The 15,525-nt window shown below is 49.1% G+C and overlaps 1 protein-coding gene across 1 annotated transcript in view; it reads right to left on the bottom strand.

The window, feature by feature from the left end:
- P3H2 (prolyl 3-hydroxylase 2) overlaps positions 1 to 15,525 on the bottom strand; it is a 340,022-nt gene that overhangs the window by 92,867 nt on the left and 231,630 nt on the right. The window contains exon 10 of the mRNA XM_078667931.1: positions 11,593 to 11,687. Coding sequence (XP_078524057.1) covers positions 11,593 to 11,687 — 95 coding nt within the window. The remainder of the gene's footprint in view (positions 1 to 11,592; positions 11,688 to 15,525) is intronic.

Raw genomic sequence — 15,525 nt, 5'->3', positions numbered from 1 at the left:
ACTGGTGGTCACCAGTTGGTAGTTAGAGTTAGGATGTAGTTTCCATAGGAAGAGCGTTTTTTCATTTGCCAATAACTTTGGCGTTGTTTGAGGAGTCCTTGACATGTTAGCATAATCAAAGCCAAGGCATTATTGAACACTGATGGAGGAGAGAATGAGCTGGTCTATAACCCCTTCCCTGCGGGGCATATTCCCCTGCTGTGCTGGGGGGAGGGGGGCGCGCGCAGCGCCGCGGTCCTCATGGCGAGCTCATCTCGTCATGAGCCACGGTGGTCGTGTGCTCATTACGAGCTGAGCTCGTCATGACCACACCCGTTTCTTTAGAAGGCTCGCACAGCAGGGGAATTAGCCCAGCGTGCGAGCGTTCCAACGGTTATGACGAGCTCAGCTCGTCATGAACATCGAAGGTGCTAATCAAACCTGTGGCCTTCGGGATACGCGGTCTCTCCATTAATGAACTTTCTAGCTCAATCCCTTTGTTAGCGTGTGACCAACCTCTTAATATCTCTCTGTATCTTGAGCAACACAACAACAGTGTGGGAATACGGACACGTGAGAAGGGACTACTGTAAGTAGCTGAATACTACGAGTGCGGAGAACGCAGAATTGCCAAAAATTGTTCGCACTTTCAAATTGCGTGTTCGTGAGATATTTCTCCCCGAGCACGCAAACAGCATTCGTGAACAGGAAAAATCCTCGCTACCGGGCGGAACAAGCAATTCCGAGTGTTCGCTTAACTTTTGCGTGCACACGGAGATTTTTTTCTGTTTCGCAGAACTTTGCGTAGCGTGACTACGCAAATTCCGCCCACCCCTACTATATTCCACTCCAGGGACTGACACTTGCAAGAGCACAGCTGCCAGGGTGGATCATTCCTTCTCACTCTAGTCCTCTAGTTCAGAGGTTTAGGTTCAATTAAAGAGGGAAACAAACTCCCTAGTGATAATCAGAGGGTGTATCAGCAGTTGCCCTCTGCTGCTATAAACAGTGGAAATCTGCCACATTACCTCTTTCTTCTTCTTCTGGGGCAGCCGACAATCCTCCCACTTGTCCCTCTTGTTCATTCCGCTTCACCGTTAGGCGAGTCGGGGCATGCTCCGGCTCAGGATGAGCACAAAGTGTTCTGCTTGCATTTCACAATCGTTAATTCATGTAGCAGGCACTTGGCAACTTTTCTGGCTTGTTCCCTTGCATTTCAGCAATGTATCTCTCCAACCCTGCCTGTTTTTATTCATTCCCTTTAGAAGAGTGATTTCCCTCCTCTGTTGGCCTCCCAGGAAAGCTTTTTTGGCTGCCCACAAGGTCTGATTTCACTCTCCAGGCCATTGATTGTTTTCCAAGTATGGTTGGAAAATCATTTTGAGGTGTTGTCTTCCAGGTCCAATAGGGCTTGGTGTTCATCGTCTTATATTTTTAAGGTCGCCCTGGAAACCCCTCGATTAATGCAATCTTCCGCAGTAAGCGGTCGGCAATCCCTACCGCCAGGATGGACCATGCAGTAATATTGGGCAGTATGTAAAACTCTATTTATAATTATTAATTTGATTTAAATATTTATATTGTACAACTGAGTAAGGTATATGGGCACACAAACTTATAATATTGAAATAAGCTGGGTCAAGCAATAAGAGGACTTCGATGCATAATATATGAGCAGGTAACGAACGGGTATATAACCATGGGCTAGAGGAATTAATCATCTTTTTCGTGGTTGCAAATGTTCTAATCCGGAGTTAGTGACCGCAATATGCTTTTTCAAATGTACATATACAATTTTAAGAGTAGGTAAGCTTGTACTGACACCTAAAATGGGATTCCAACCCCCTTACCAAATTGCAATTTGGAAGGCGTGTGCTGTAGGCGCCCCTTCCAAATACTCATTTGGTATGCAGTCTATCAATATTGTGCAACCGTAATCCAGTTTCAAAACATTGAAAAGTTAAGACCTCTGAGTTGGAGTTGGAACTGACTCACAAACAGTTTGTTTGGGACCCTTTTCTTTGGTAAAATGTTTTTAAAAATATGTTGAGGAGTAGGTGGTGGTCCAATAGACCTCTGCCAAAAGTTCTAAACTAACTTTTAGTTAAAAAGTTACTTTTTTCTTGTTAAACGCAGCTCTGTTTCCTTTACAAAAAACAGGACGCTTTAAAAAAAAAAAAGTATACTTTATGGAAAAGCAATCACAGAGATGGTGGTCTGCTCAAATCCCTTGGATAGCCTGCAATCGGAGTGAGTCACAGTTTGTGATTGACTTCATTAATATTCATGAGGTAGACAAGATTACTACCCACTTCGATTACGAATATTATGAACTAACCTATTAGTACATTGGTAGGTTCGTAAAATTCTCTATTGGTCGCAAATTGTGCCCAGATTTTGTGGCCCGATCTTTGTACATCTGGCCACAGGTGAGTTTAACCTGTTGCTGGTAGCCAATGTTTGATTACAGTTTGCATTGGGTGAGAAAGCGATTCAACTGATGTGTTTTGAGCTGTCCCTTAAAAGCAAGAAGAAGAGGTGTGAGCTTTCTGAAATTAACGGGTACTGAGTTCCATGCAGGAACCGGCGCTCCAGAAAAAGATTGTTTCATTGTTAGTGAAGATTTAAATTTGGGAACGTCTTGAGGTAGAGAGGTGTTGGCTCTCAAGCCTGTGGATCTGCCTACGACGCTCCGCAGACCCTGATAAACGAGGCGGAATGTTGTGGTGTATCACCGAAGGCACAAAGCCCGAAGCCTATCTGTGGTAATGAGGTTCACGCAGGAAGGATGAAATGCAGGAAGCTTTATTGAAGATAGTTACATGTAGATAGTTCCAGTGCAGCAGGTAGTAAAGTTCTGTGAAGCAGCCCCACCAGGAGCAGCCTGCTTGCTGCTCAGCCCAATCTCACCTGTCACTGCCAACCTCTCAGGCGCCAAACATTCCAATCGCATCATCACGCCAACATTCCGTGCAGCACACACACACAAACACCCTGGCTGAGCAGGTGGTGAAAACAGCATACCATTAACAAGAGAAGGATCATACACTATCCTTGCTTGAAGAGGGCGCTAGGGGAGATATTAGAGGTTATATGTGAGACGGTTGAACTTGTTGGAGTTATGCACCAGTCCGGCTGTCGAATGAAGGATAGGTCTGATTGGGGCCTGTTGTTATTATGGAAACTTCATTAACACAATCTGGATACACTTGTGCATGTGCCTTGACACACGATACTACTGGACAGCTCTCTAGCGGGGTTTTTTAAGGCGCTATAGAACAAGTTACTTACCTTCGGTAACGATATATCTGTAAGAAACAGTAGTTAGTATTAGATTCCTTACCTTAGAATATCCCCAGGCGTCAGTCTGGATCCGGAAACTTTTGCGTAGCAGTACCCCTGCGCGTCGGTAGGCGTCGTCAGCAGGCGTCCCCTGCGGCTCCGCGTCGTCGGCGTCGTGCGCCGTGATGACGTCGCTGGAGTATATAGACGCCGCCTCCGCGCGCTGACGTCAGTTCTTTGCACACAGCTTTTCCGCGCCAGAACACGCAGAGCCATGTGAGAACTAACACTGGTGCCATTTGAAACTAGGGCCCTGAAAGGGATGTCCTTAACCCTAGGTATCAGTTCGCAGAACGGGGAGGATGGGCGGGGCGGTAAGGAATCTAATACTAACCACTGTTTCTTACAGATATATCGTTACCGAAGGTAAGTAACTTGTTCATCTGAAAGAAACAGGTTAGTATTAGATTCCTTACCTTAGAATAGATACCCCAGCAATACCAACCCCGGTGGTGGGTCTGCGAACCAATACAACCTACACCAGAAAGTCCTGGAGGACCGAACGGCCAAAGAAGCCATCCCTCCGGACTTGACTGTCCAGGCAGTAGTGCCTCGCAAAGGTGTGCAGCGAGGCCCACGTAGCCGCCTGGCAAATGTCCTGCAAAGGGACTCCCCGACCCAGGGCAGTAGTAGCCGCCGTGGCCCGAGTGGAATGGGCCCTCAGCCCAACAGGAGGCTCCTTCCGAGCCAAAGAGTAGCATGCTTTGATGCACAGGACGACCCACCGAGAGATGGTTCGTTTCTGTACCGCCCTTCCCTTCTTCTCACCCACGTAGCCAACAAACAGTTGGTCATCCACCCGGAACTGGCGTGTGCGATCCATGTAGAATGAAAGCGCACGTTTTGGGTCCAGACGATGGAGCCGCTCTTCATCCTTTGAAGGATGCGGAGGCGGGAAGAAGGAGGGCAAGGTGATGGACTGCCCAATGTGAAAAGCAGAGACTACCTTGGGCAGGAAAGAAGGTCTAGTCCTAAGAACCACCTTGTCAGGATGAACAGACAAGAAAGGAGGTTTGACAGAAAGGGCCTGGAGCTCACTTACTCTCCTGGCAGAGGTGATGGCAACCAGGAAGGCCGTCTTTAAAGTGAGAAGACGGAGAGGACAGGAATGAAGGGGCTCAAAGGGAGCGCACATCAGGAAGGTCAGAACCAGGTTCAAGTCCCACTGAGGCATCACGAACGGAGTAGGGGGATACATGTGCGTGATGCCCTTCAAGAACCTTAACACAATAGGGGACTTGAATAAAGATGGCTGATCAGGCAGCCTCAAGAAGGCGGAAAGGGCAGAAAGATAGCCCTTGATAGTGCCCAGAGCAGAGCCCTGCTGGGCAAGGGAAAGAAGGAAGAGGAGAACCTCAGACAGAGGGGCAGAAAGGGGATCCACAGCCTTTGCTGTGCACCATGCCACAAATCTGTTCCACCGGCAGGCGTATACCGACTTTGTGGAGGGACGCCTGGCTGCCAGAATGACATCACAGACTTCAGGAGGCAAGTCAAATGGCCTCAACTGTCGCCGCTCAATCTCCACGCATGGAGGTGGAGACTGGACAGGTTCGGGTGGAGGACCGTCCCCTGCTGCTGCGACAGAAGGTCCTCCTGAAGGGGCAGGCGGATCGAGGGACCGACTGTCATGCTGAGTAGCTCGGGATACCAGTACCTTCGAGCCCAGTCCGGAGCCACAAGGATAACTTGGGCCCGGTCGTGCCTGATCTTCTTCAGCACTCTGGGCAGAAGTGGTATAGGCGGAAAGGCGTAAAACAGACCGCAACTCCACTCGTGCCGAAAGGCGTCGCCGAGCGAGTGCCGTCTTGGAAACTCCAACGCGCAGAACTGATGACATTGCGCGTTCTCTTCTGTGGCGAATAGATCTAACCAAGGCTCTCCCCATTGCTGAAAGAGGCCTCTCGCCACGTCCGAGTTCAGACGCCATTCGTGATCCACCGAGCACCGACGGCTGAGTTCGTCCGCCCTGGCGTTCAGAGAACCTGCCAGGTGTTGAACCGTCAGAGTCACGCCCTGACGTTCCAGCCATTGCCAGAGGCGCAGAGCCTCCTGGCAAAGGGTCCACGACCCCACACCGCCCTGTTTGTTGCAGTACCACATGGCGGTGGTGTTGTCCGTGAACACCTGCACTACACTCCCGTTGACAAAGGGGAGGAATGCCTTCAGTGCTAGGCGAATCGCCCGCAGCTCCAACAGGTTGATATGGAGCCGGGACTCCGCCGGAGACCAGAGGCCTCTGATCTCCGCCTCTCCCAAGTGGCCACCCCAGCCCTGGAGGGACGCGTCCGTCACAACCACGTGCTCCGGTTGGGGAAGGGAGAGGGATCTGCCTCTGACCCAATCGCGGTCCGTAAGCCACCACTGCAACTGTCTCGCAGTGCCCTCCGAGATCAGGACATGGTCGGATAGGTTGCCCTGATGCTGGGCCCACTGAAACTTCAGGTCCCACTGCAGAGCCCGCATCCGCCACCTGGCGTGATGCACCAGTAGGATGCAGGAGGCCATCAGCCCCAGAAGCCGCAGCGTCAACCTGACCGAAACCCGGGATAACGGCTGAAAGATGGGAATCAGAGCCTGAATATCCCGGACCCGCCGTTCCGGGGGATAAACCCGAAACTGCGCCGAGTCGAGAACCGCTCCGATGAAAAGGAGCTTTTGAGAGGGACACAGGTGTGATTTCGGCACATTGATGGAAAACCCCAGCTCGTGCAGGAGGTCTGCCGTCATCTGAAGGTGGTGGACGACTGCCTGGGGCGAGCCCGCCTTCAACAACCAGTCGTCGAGGTAGGGGAAGACTGAAACCCCTAACCGGCGCAGATGAGCTGCGACCACCGCCATCACTTTCGTGAACACCCGTGGGGCGCTGGTAAGGCCGAAGGGGAGCACGATAAACTGAAAATGCTCCTGGCCTACCGTGAACCGCAGGTAACGCCGGTGGGCCGGCAGGACGGGGATGTGAAAATACGCATCCTGCAAGTCCAACGCTACCATCCAGTCTTGTGGGTCTAGAGCAGCCAAGACCTGAGCCAAAGTCAACATCTTGAACTTCTCCTTCCGGAGGAAGCCGTTGACGTTCCGTAGATCCAAGATAGGACGCAGGCCTCCCTTGTCCTTCTTGGGTACCAGAAAGTAGTGGGAGTAGCAACCACGCCCTACTTCTGGCCCAGGAACGCGCTCGATGGCCCCCTTGGCCAAGAGGGCCGTAACTTCCTCCTGCAGAAGTGCCAAGTGGTCCCCCGACACACGGTGGTTCTGCGGTGGCATGGCTGGAGGAGTGGACTCGAAGGGGAGGGCATAGCCCCTTCGTACAAGCTGCAGCACCCACCTGTCCGATGTTATCGCGCGCCAGCGGGAGTGGTGATGGCGAACCCTGCCACCCACTGGCGTCACGTGAGCCCGAAAGCTCGGACTAGGAAGGCTTGGATGCAGCAGCGGAGGGAGGCGTGGACTGACCACGCCGCTGGCCTCTACCGCCACCACGGCGGAAACCACGGCCGCCACCGCGCTGGGAAGTGTTCTGCGTCGCGTGGCTGGCAGCACGTGTGGGACCTCCCCTCCCTTGGCCACGAAAGGGCCGAAACGAACCCGTCTGCTGGCGCTGGGTCGAAAGACCCAAGGACTTGGCCGTGACCCTGGAGTCCTTGAAGCGCTCCAGCGCGTGGTCCGCTTTGTCACCAAACAGGCGACTGCCATCAAATGGCATGTCCATGAGTGAATTTTGGACGTCTGGCGAGAAGTTGGCAGATCTCAGCCAAGCATGGCGACGAATCGCCACCGTTGTGGACATCGCCCGGCCCAGCGAGTCGGTCGTGTCAAGACCACAACGGATCGAGTACCGCGCCGCATCCCGGCCTTCAACTAGGGCCCGGGTGAGCTTGTCCCGCACCTCCTGGGGGCATTGCGGCAAGCACTCCTCGACCGTATCCCACAGGGAGTGGGTGTAGCGGCCCAAGAGGCACGCGGTATTACAGGACCGCAGTCCAGCGCTCAAAGAGGAAAAGACCTTCTTACCAAACTGGTCATACCGCTTTGACTCCCGATCGGGCGGAGCCGACGGAAATGCGGACTGCGAAGTGGAGGCCTGGATCACCAGACTCTCCGGGGAGGGATGGGTGGATAAAAAGGCAGGGTCGTGCGAGCATGGACGGTGACGCCTTGCAACATTCCGGTCAACCGGCGCACCAGAAGCGGGCCTGGACCAGGTGCCCAAAAGGACATCCGTCAGGGCCTCATTAAACGGCAGCAGAGGCTCCTGGGGGCATGACTGCGGTTTAAACACTTCGGTCAGAATGTTCGGTTTGACCTTCGCGACAGGGAGCTCAAGGTTTAAGGCCTTGGCAGCCCTCATCAGAACCACCGAATAGGCAGCACCTGCCTCAGACGCCACAGGGGACGGGGAGACAAACCCAGGGTTGGGCGACTCGTCCAGGCCACTGGCATCACCCAGATCACCTACCCAGTCCACATCGTACTGGCAGGCACGGGATAAAGGGTCCTCAGACCCCTCCCAACCCTCTCCATACTCATCCTCATCATACCCATATTCTGGGTCGACGATATAGACATCGGGGTCAACGGGCCCCATCGGCGTCGGATCCGGCGTCGGCCGACGCCGGTCCGACTCCGCGTCCGGAGTCGGGGAGGGAATGGGGGTGGAGCCGCGCGGCGTCGGTGCCGGGGACCCGACGCCGGCCGGAGCCGACGGCGGAGTCGCTGCACCGCGCGGAGGCGGTACCACGGGTAGGCCCAAAGGAACCGACGCCGGAGAGGCCGGGAGACCAGCCGGCGACGAACCTGAGGGGCCCAGCGGCGCCGGGGCCGGAGCCACCGGCGGCGTCGGGGCAGAAGCACCCGAACCGCTCGGGCCCCCAGACGGGACCGACGGGCCCGCAGGCGCCGTAGGCCCCGCCGGAGGAGACCTCGCCCTCATAGCACTGAGGAAGGCCTCGATCTCCTCACGCGACGCGCCCTCCCCAGGGACCGACGGGTATGGGGTAGACGGCGTCGGCGACCCACGCGGGGCCGCGGGGGTGGGGCCACCCGAGCCCCCGGCCGCATCACGCGGGCGTCGGGGGGAGTCGGGGGTGCGATGGCGACGCCCCGACTTCTTGTGCTTACCTGATGAACCGGAGGAATGGTGGCGACTCCCGGAGCGCCCATGGCGGCTCCGCGATCGTTCCCTCGACCGCTCCCTCGACCTCCGACCGGACCGGGACCGCTCTCGACGCGGGGCCGACACTCGGAGCTCGAGAAGCTTGCGGGACCGCTCCCGCCTAGCTTTTCCAGTCAAGGCCCGACAGTCGACGCAGGACTCCACGTCGTGGTCCGCGCCCAGACACCGGAGGCAGAGTCGATGGTGGTCGGTGACCGACATCATGCGGTCGCACTCGTCGCAACTCTTAAACCCAGGCATCCTACCAGCACCGTAGAAAGATTTAAGTTTTTACAAACACTTGGTCAAAAGACCGGAGTACTGCTCTTCGGATCTGCGCTAACTGGCGCGGAAAAAAGAAGAACTGACGTCAGCGCGCGGAGGCGGCGTCTATATACTCCAGCGACGTCATCACGGCGCACGACGCCGACGACGCGGAGCCGCAGGGGACGCCTGCTGACGACGCCTACCGACGCGCAGGGGTACTGCTACGCAAAAGTTTCCGGATCCAGACTGACGCCTGGGGATATTCTAAGGTAAGGAATCTAATACTAACCTGTTTCTTTCAGATATTCCAGGATAGGATTATCATGGATATATCTCTCGATACGCCCCCGGTTGTTGGACCTAAAGTCGGATTGGCCTGATTTGTGCCAGACAGAATCTATTGCCATATTCCCGCACCCACCCGTAATAATCCCCGTTCTTTCCACCTCCGTTAGGATTCTCGAAAAGTAATTGAAGAACTCAATCTACATCGTATGGGAGCATGCGTAGATCCGAGGGCAAGCATGTTTCGCTGAATATCCAAAATATTACGCGTTTTTTGTGATCAGAGCAGGTTTTCTGCACCATGTGGGTAGGTGTTTTTAGGTTCAGTAAGGCCATTTTGCAGGGCTTGGGTCTGGGACAATATCTCAGGAGCAAGATTAAGAACAAACACCAACATAACTCACTCACTGCTTGTACAGCACTCAGTACACAATGGTTGGATGCCAAGTCTGCGAGTTCTCTACGTATTTAATATCCAACCATCACAGGCTCTCTAGACATGTAGTATTCTTACCTTCTCGTGTGTAAATATACGTTATCTAATTGACACTGTCACTTTTAATTCCACCGCGTTGTAAGTCACATGACTATAGTCAGGACGGCAATCTCTTTGAACTTGCCCTATATTCCATCTAGTTGACGCTGTCTCTTTAAATTTTATCGCGAGGCAGAACACATGACCGTCTAGAGGAGCATATTTAAAATCGAGTCAGGCTCTAGGTGCGTGTTGCCGATTCTATCCGCCAAGAGGACGCCGTCAGCCATCTTCTGTTCGGGCTCCCGTTAACCTTAGGAATGGTTGCATCTCGGTAAGTGACTGGTAGTATAGGGTACTGACTAAACTTGCTAAACCTAGATACAGAAACGGACGGAATCTGAACTGACAACCGTTTATATTTTTATTTCTCTCTGTGTACATAGACTCGCATAATTCGAGCCTGCGCTACAGCGGCCAACTACAAAATAGGAAGTCCCGCCCCAGTATACATCGTTGTTTGATCCATATGAAGTAATCTAAATTTACTACGATCACCCTGGGGACTATCTCGTAACCCCTCATGGTTAGTATAGACTGTACTGATATCACTAAGTAACTATAAGGTAGCTGTTGTTCATATTAGACACACGCAGTTAAGTACATTTATGCGTCTATGTCGTTGTTATTAGATATCTCATATCAAGGAGAATCATTTGAGCCATATGAAACAAGTATTACCGACTATCCTTCGATTGCGCAAGATTTTAATTAAAGGAATATATAAAAAGAAATAAACCATTGTGAGGACAACCGTAATGATTAAGAAGGTAAACTCGTTGTATATCTCCCTTGAATCTAGCCCTCTAGTTGCTATTAATTTATAACTTGAAATAGAACAATAATTCCTTGTATGCTTTTTAGATATAATAGTGGTAAGAGACAAATACATCATCTAGATGAAAATACATCAGTAAACCGCTATCGCCTCGTTCCCGTGAAGGATTATATTTTTAAAGATACCATGACTGACATTGGTGAGTGCAATGTAATAGCCTCATTCCTGTGAATACCGAGTCGCTGTATAGGGCGTTTGAACTTTTAATTTTAAAATTATCCCCATCCCCCTCCTTTTCTCTAAATAAAGAAATATAATAACTGCCTCTATCTTTTCATCAATTACGATTAGGTGCAGATTGTGATACCTTCAACAAGGCTGCCTTGTATCTATTCATAAAATTAGGCCAACGTTATCACAATATTTAATATTGGTAATTGAAAACAACATCTACTATTTTTAAAGTAAGTCTTTTATGGGGGTCATAAATACTCTTTAATAAGCCAGAATATTGTGACATAGCATTGTTATCTTTATACAGAAAGGTGTCTCATAAAATGGATCGTCTAGTTAGGCATCACTTATCCATATGCCTCACCCATCTTGGCTTTAAGTGAAGCAGGGTTACATCCGCCTCACTTCCAAAATTCCCATCATTATAATTAAATATTGCTAATATACCTGAATAGTTTATAGTGGCAATGTTTGGAACTAGAGGATAAGGGTCCCTCAGGTTCCACTAAATGCAACTGCTCATATATATTTTTCACAAACTTTCTTAAAATGCAACTTAAATTCGCCATGTTTGTCATATCAAGAGGGAAAAAGGTTGCCTTGTTATGAGATGAGAACACGTATTTAGAAAAAGAGTTTTTGAATGGTTTTAAATTTATAAAACGGTTTACTGTAAAAAGAAAAATAGTTATATTTATTTATGTTTCCTTCCAGAAATATCCGTGGCTCCTGAAGAAGGCGTTTTTCCAACGCCGAAACGCGCGTAGACACTAATGAATGCCACTGTTTGACTTTAATTTGATTATTCTGATAAATTGTATATGATTTTATATAATTAACTGTGCATTATTGGTTTTGTTAAATATGAATTGTAATTTTTAATACATGTATGTCTAATTAAAGATAAAATAACTTTTTAACAGTTTTTACCTTAATTGTTCTCGTCTATTGCAATCTTGGTTCCCTCTATGTTGCCCTAAAATGCCTGGGTTTAATACACAGATTACGTGTTCTTACCTTCTCTCAACTCTCGGTCGAACATCTGCAAACTCCTCTTCCCCGGTGCTAGGCCCAGAGCCTCGGTGGGCTCGCTGTGCACTCCGAACGGAACCCTATGGAGAAGCAACAAGAGGTGGTTACTCTGGTTATGGTCTGATGATGCAGTGCACCGAAGCAAAGCTTTGTGACACTGTAGTACACACCACCTTTAATACAAAATGCAGGTAGAATCCCCCATGTCATAGACACTGCTCTTAAGGGAAGTAGCCACTGGCATGTTCTGAATTGAGCAACCTGTAGATTGCTGAGAGGGCAAAACAGTGGCAGAAATAAGCTTTCCAAATTCCAATCACATCACACACTTTGTGCTTACCCCAGCTCAAACTAGCATTCTGCAGTGATTAGACCACTGCCAAGTGGCCAAATAGGTGGTCGTGTAATAGTTTGATGGGTTGACTGACTTCTTTGTGTATTCTGCAGTTCACAGACTCAAGAGCCATCAGGGTTATTGTAGTATTCACTGTTTTGTGCCTTCCTGGCACCTGTAGTTAGAACCCCTGTGTTCTTATGTTCTATAGCTTTGTTGTAGAATGTTGCCTTCTGGCAGTTGATAGCTTTGCCTGTTGCCTGTCGCTGTGCTTCTCCTAAGCTTAATAAACCTGATCTACAAACTGACTTGTTGTCCATCCAACTTCTATACTACAAATTTGTTGGCGACGATGCTGCTTAGGAGAAGGTAAAAGAACCTGCATTACCTCGTTTCTCCTCGTATTCCTGTGGAGGGTACACTGTAGATCGAGTGTACTGGAACAACGCTGAAGAAGATGTAGATGAATACACAGAGACTAGATTAAGGCTTGAGTTACGTTTCGATGTCAAGCCAAGTCTCGTCGTTATAAGACACACATTTTTCAAAAGAGAACAATTGTCTGGGGAGGATGTTGAGACGTATATTTCTTGCCTAAGACAACTAAGTGCCGAATGTGAATTTGAAGGCTTTCGAGAGCAATTAATTAGGGATCAATATGTTTGTAAGTGCTCCGATAAGTCTATTCAGCAGAAGCTTCTAACTATGGGCAATCCCACACTTGAAGAGACTATTCGTATGGCCAAGAGTATAGAGCTGTCAAAAAAAGAAGTAAAGGAACTTGAAAAGAAATGTGATGAGGGAGTTTCGATAGTTAGAACCAAGGAGAACAAGGACAGTAAAGTGGTTGGCAGTCAACGTTTTGATAGAAACAACGCTCCTGGTTCTCAGCGTTTTGAGAGAAATGCTTTTTCAAGAAATGACATTTGTTACAGATGTGGAAATTCTTCCCACAATAAAAACAACAAGTTTTGCCCTGCCAGGAACTCTACATGTCGGAACTGTGGGAAGTTTGGTCATTTCGCAAAAATTTGCCAAGTCTCTAAACAGGGAAATCCTACTTTCAGCAACAAATCTCAGAGTCTGAGTACCGTCAACACCATTGGGAATGTCTCAGAGTCCTATGGAAATACTGATGATGACTCCGACTCTATGAATGGTATCCAAGATGACCTTAGAGACATGGTCGTAGTAGTACGAGACGATGGGGTCATTATTGGGGATCCATCTGATTGTGTTGATCCTATCGAAGATTTTGGTGTGGGTGACAAGATGATTACCCTTTTGGTGGACTCTGGGGCTAGAGTAACTATGATTACACAAAAATTGTTTGATGTAACTTGGCCTGAAAGGAACCTCCTACCTCCTGACAGGACTCCTGTTTCTTATGAAGGGCGTAAAATTGCTCTTCTGGGGTTTTTTGAAGACATTATTCAGTTCAGGGGAAGGAGGATCTTTGGTAAGGTGTACGTTTCATTGAAGGGCCTAAACATTTTGGGTTGGTTCCACCAGGGTTTGTTCAAGATCATCCTTAGACCAGGATCCAAAGAACAGATCAGTATTGAGGAATCTTGTGATAATGTGGAGAGTTTATGTGTTATTGTTTCAGGTGACAATATTGAGAGTTTAATTTCCAGATTCCCAAGAGTCTTCGGGAATAGCCTTGGCATCATTAAGGGTTTCAACCACGAAATTAGAGTAAAGGATGGTGCCATTCCCGTAAAACATAAAGTGAGGAGTGTTCCTTTCAGCGTGAGGGATGATTTAGAAAAGGAGTTGATGGGTTTATGCAGAAAGGGAGTCATAGAACCCATTGAGTCGTCCTTGTGGTTGTCTCCTCTTGTTGTCGCCAGAAAAAGGAATGGGGATTTGCGCGTCTGTGTGGATTTGCGTAGTCTCAATAAGAACATCTGGATTGATTCACACCCCTTACCAAAAATCACAGATTTGTTGTCCCTTACAAGGGGGGCAAGGTGGTACACAAAGCTGGACTTAGCCTCCGCTTATCACCAGGTGGTGTTGAGTCAATCTTCTAGACATCTGACTGCATTTGTCTCCCCCTTTGGCAGTTTTCAGTACTGTAGGATGCCGTTTGGCCTTGCGTCAGCGGCCGCAGTTTTCCAAAGGTTGATGAGTCAGATGTTTAAGGACACTCCTGGAGTGATTGTCTTCCAGGATGATGTTTTGATTTTTGGCGAGAACAAGGCGGATCATGACTTTTCCTTAAATCAGGTCCTGGAAATCATGCAAGAAAAGGGTATTGTTTTAAAGAAAGAGAAATGTGTTTTCTTAAAAGAAAAGATGGAATTTCTGGGTCATGTTGTTTCTCATGCAGGTGTGGAACCACGTCCTGGCTTAGTGAAAGCCATTGTTGATGCTCCTCCACCTGCCGACAAATCTGGGCTAAAATCTTTCATTGGTCTCAGTGAATTTTACTCAAGATTCATCAAAGACTACGCGTCAAAGGTTCAACCTTTGACTAACATGTTAAAGAAAAGTGTGCCTTTTGTTTGGGATGAAAATTGCCAAGAAATTTTCAAGTGGATCAAATCTCAGCTTGTTGGGGAAAGTATTCTCAAACCCTTCGATCCCAACAAGGAGTGTGTTGTGACTGTTGATGCGAGTGGGTTTGGACTTGGGGCTGTTCTTACTCAGAGGAATGGACAAGTTGACAACACTATCGCATATGCCTCAAGGGTACTGCGTGGGGCAGAAGTTAACTTCTCTGTCATTGAGAAAGAGCTTTTGGCTTGTTGGTGGGCGGTCAGGAAGTTCAATCCTTATCTCTGGGGAAGTCATTTCACTATTCGCACTGATCACAGTCCCCTAGTTTCTATTTTGTCCGGGGAAAAGATTAAGGAGCACACCCCTAGAATTGCGAGGCTGTCCACTAAGCTTCTTCAGTATGATTTTAAGGTTGTTTATCTGCCAGGCTCAAAGAATGTCAGAGCCGACTATTTTTCTCGATTTCCTTTAACTGATAATGACTCCGAGGTTGAAAAAGATGAAGATCTTGAGGATTGTTTTGTTGCGGGTTTGGATCTTGAAGGCATGTGTGCAATCAGTGAGGGTGAGTGGAAAAAAGAGTTATTGAAGGATGCGGTTCTCCTACAGGTTGTCGACTATCTGAAGTCTGGGTGGCCCAAAGAAAAGAATGTTACTGGTCCTTTCCAAACTTTTGTCAAGGTTGCTGACGAGCTCACTGTTGAAGATGGCATTTTCATGCGGTGTGGGAGGCTTATTCCCCCTGAGAGCTTGCGGAAGCGTCTGGTGGATGGTGCACATGAAGGGCATTTAGGGAAGACCTTCACCAAACGTAGGTTGAGAGATGTGTTCTGGTGGCCGCAGATGGACGTGTGTGTTGATTCTCTGGTTGACAACTGTGTCATTTGCAAGTCCTCAGATAAAAGCCATAAGGTTAGGTCTCCCCCTATGGAGCCCGTACAACTTCCGGAAAGGGCGTGGGAAAAAATTGGGATTGATCTGGTTGGTCCTTTTTATCTTTTACCCTCTTGTTCCCGTTTTGCCATTGTTGCCATTGATTACTACTCCAAATGGCCGTAAATTCACTTCGTCAGTGAAGC

The sequence above is a fragment of the Lissotriton helveticus genome, chromosome 11 (assembly GCF_964261635.1).
Source record: "Lissotriton helveticus chromosome 11, aLisHel1.1, whole genome shotgun sequence".
In the NCBI taxonomy this organism is placed as follows: Eukaryota; Metazoa; Chordata; class Amphibia; order Caudata; family Salamandridae; genus Lissotriton; species Lissotriton helveticus.
This window is presented reverse-complemented; position numbering and strand designations above follow the sequence as displayed.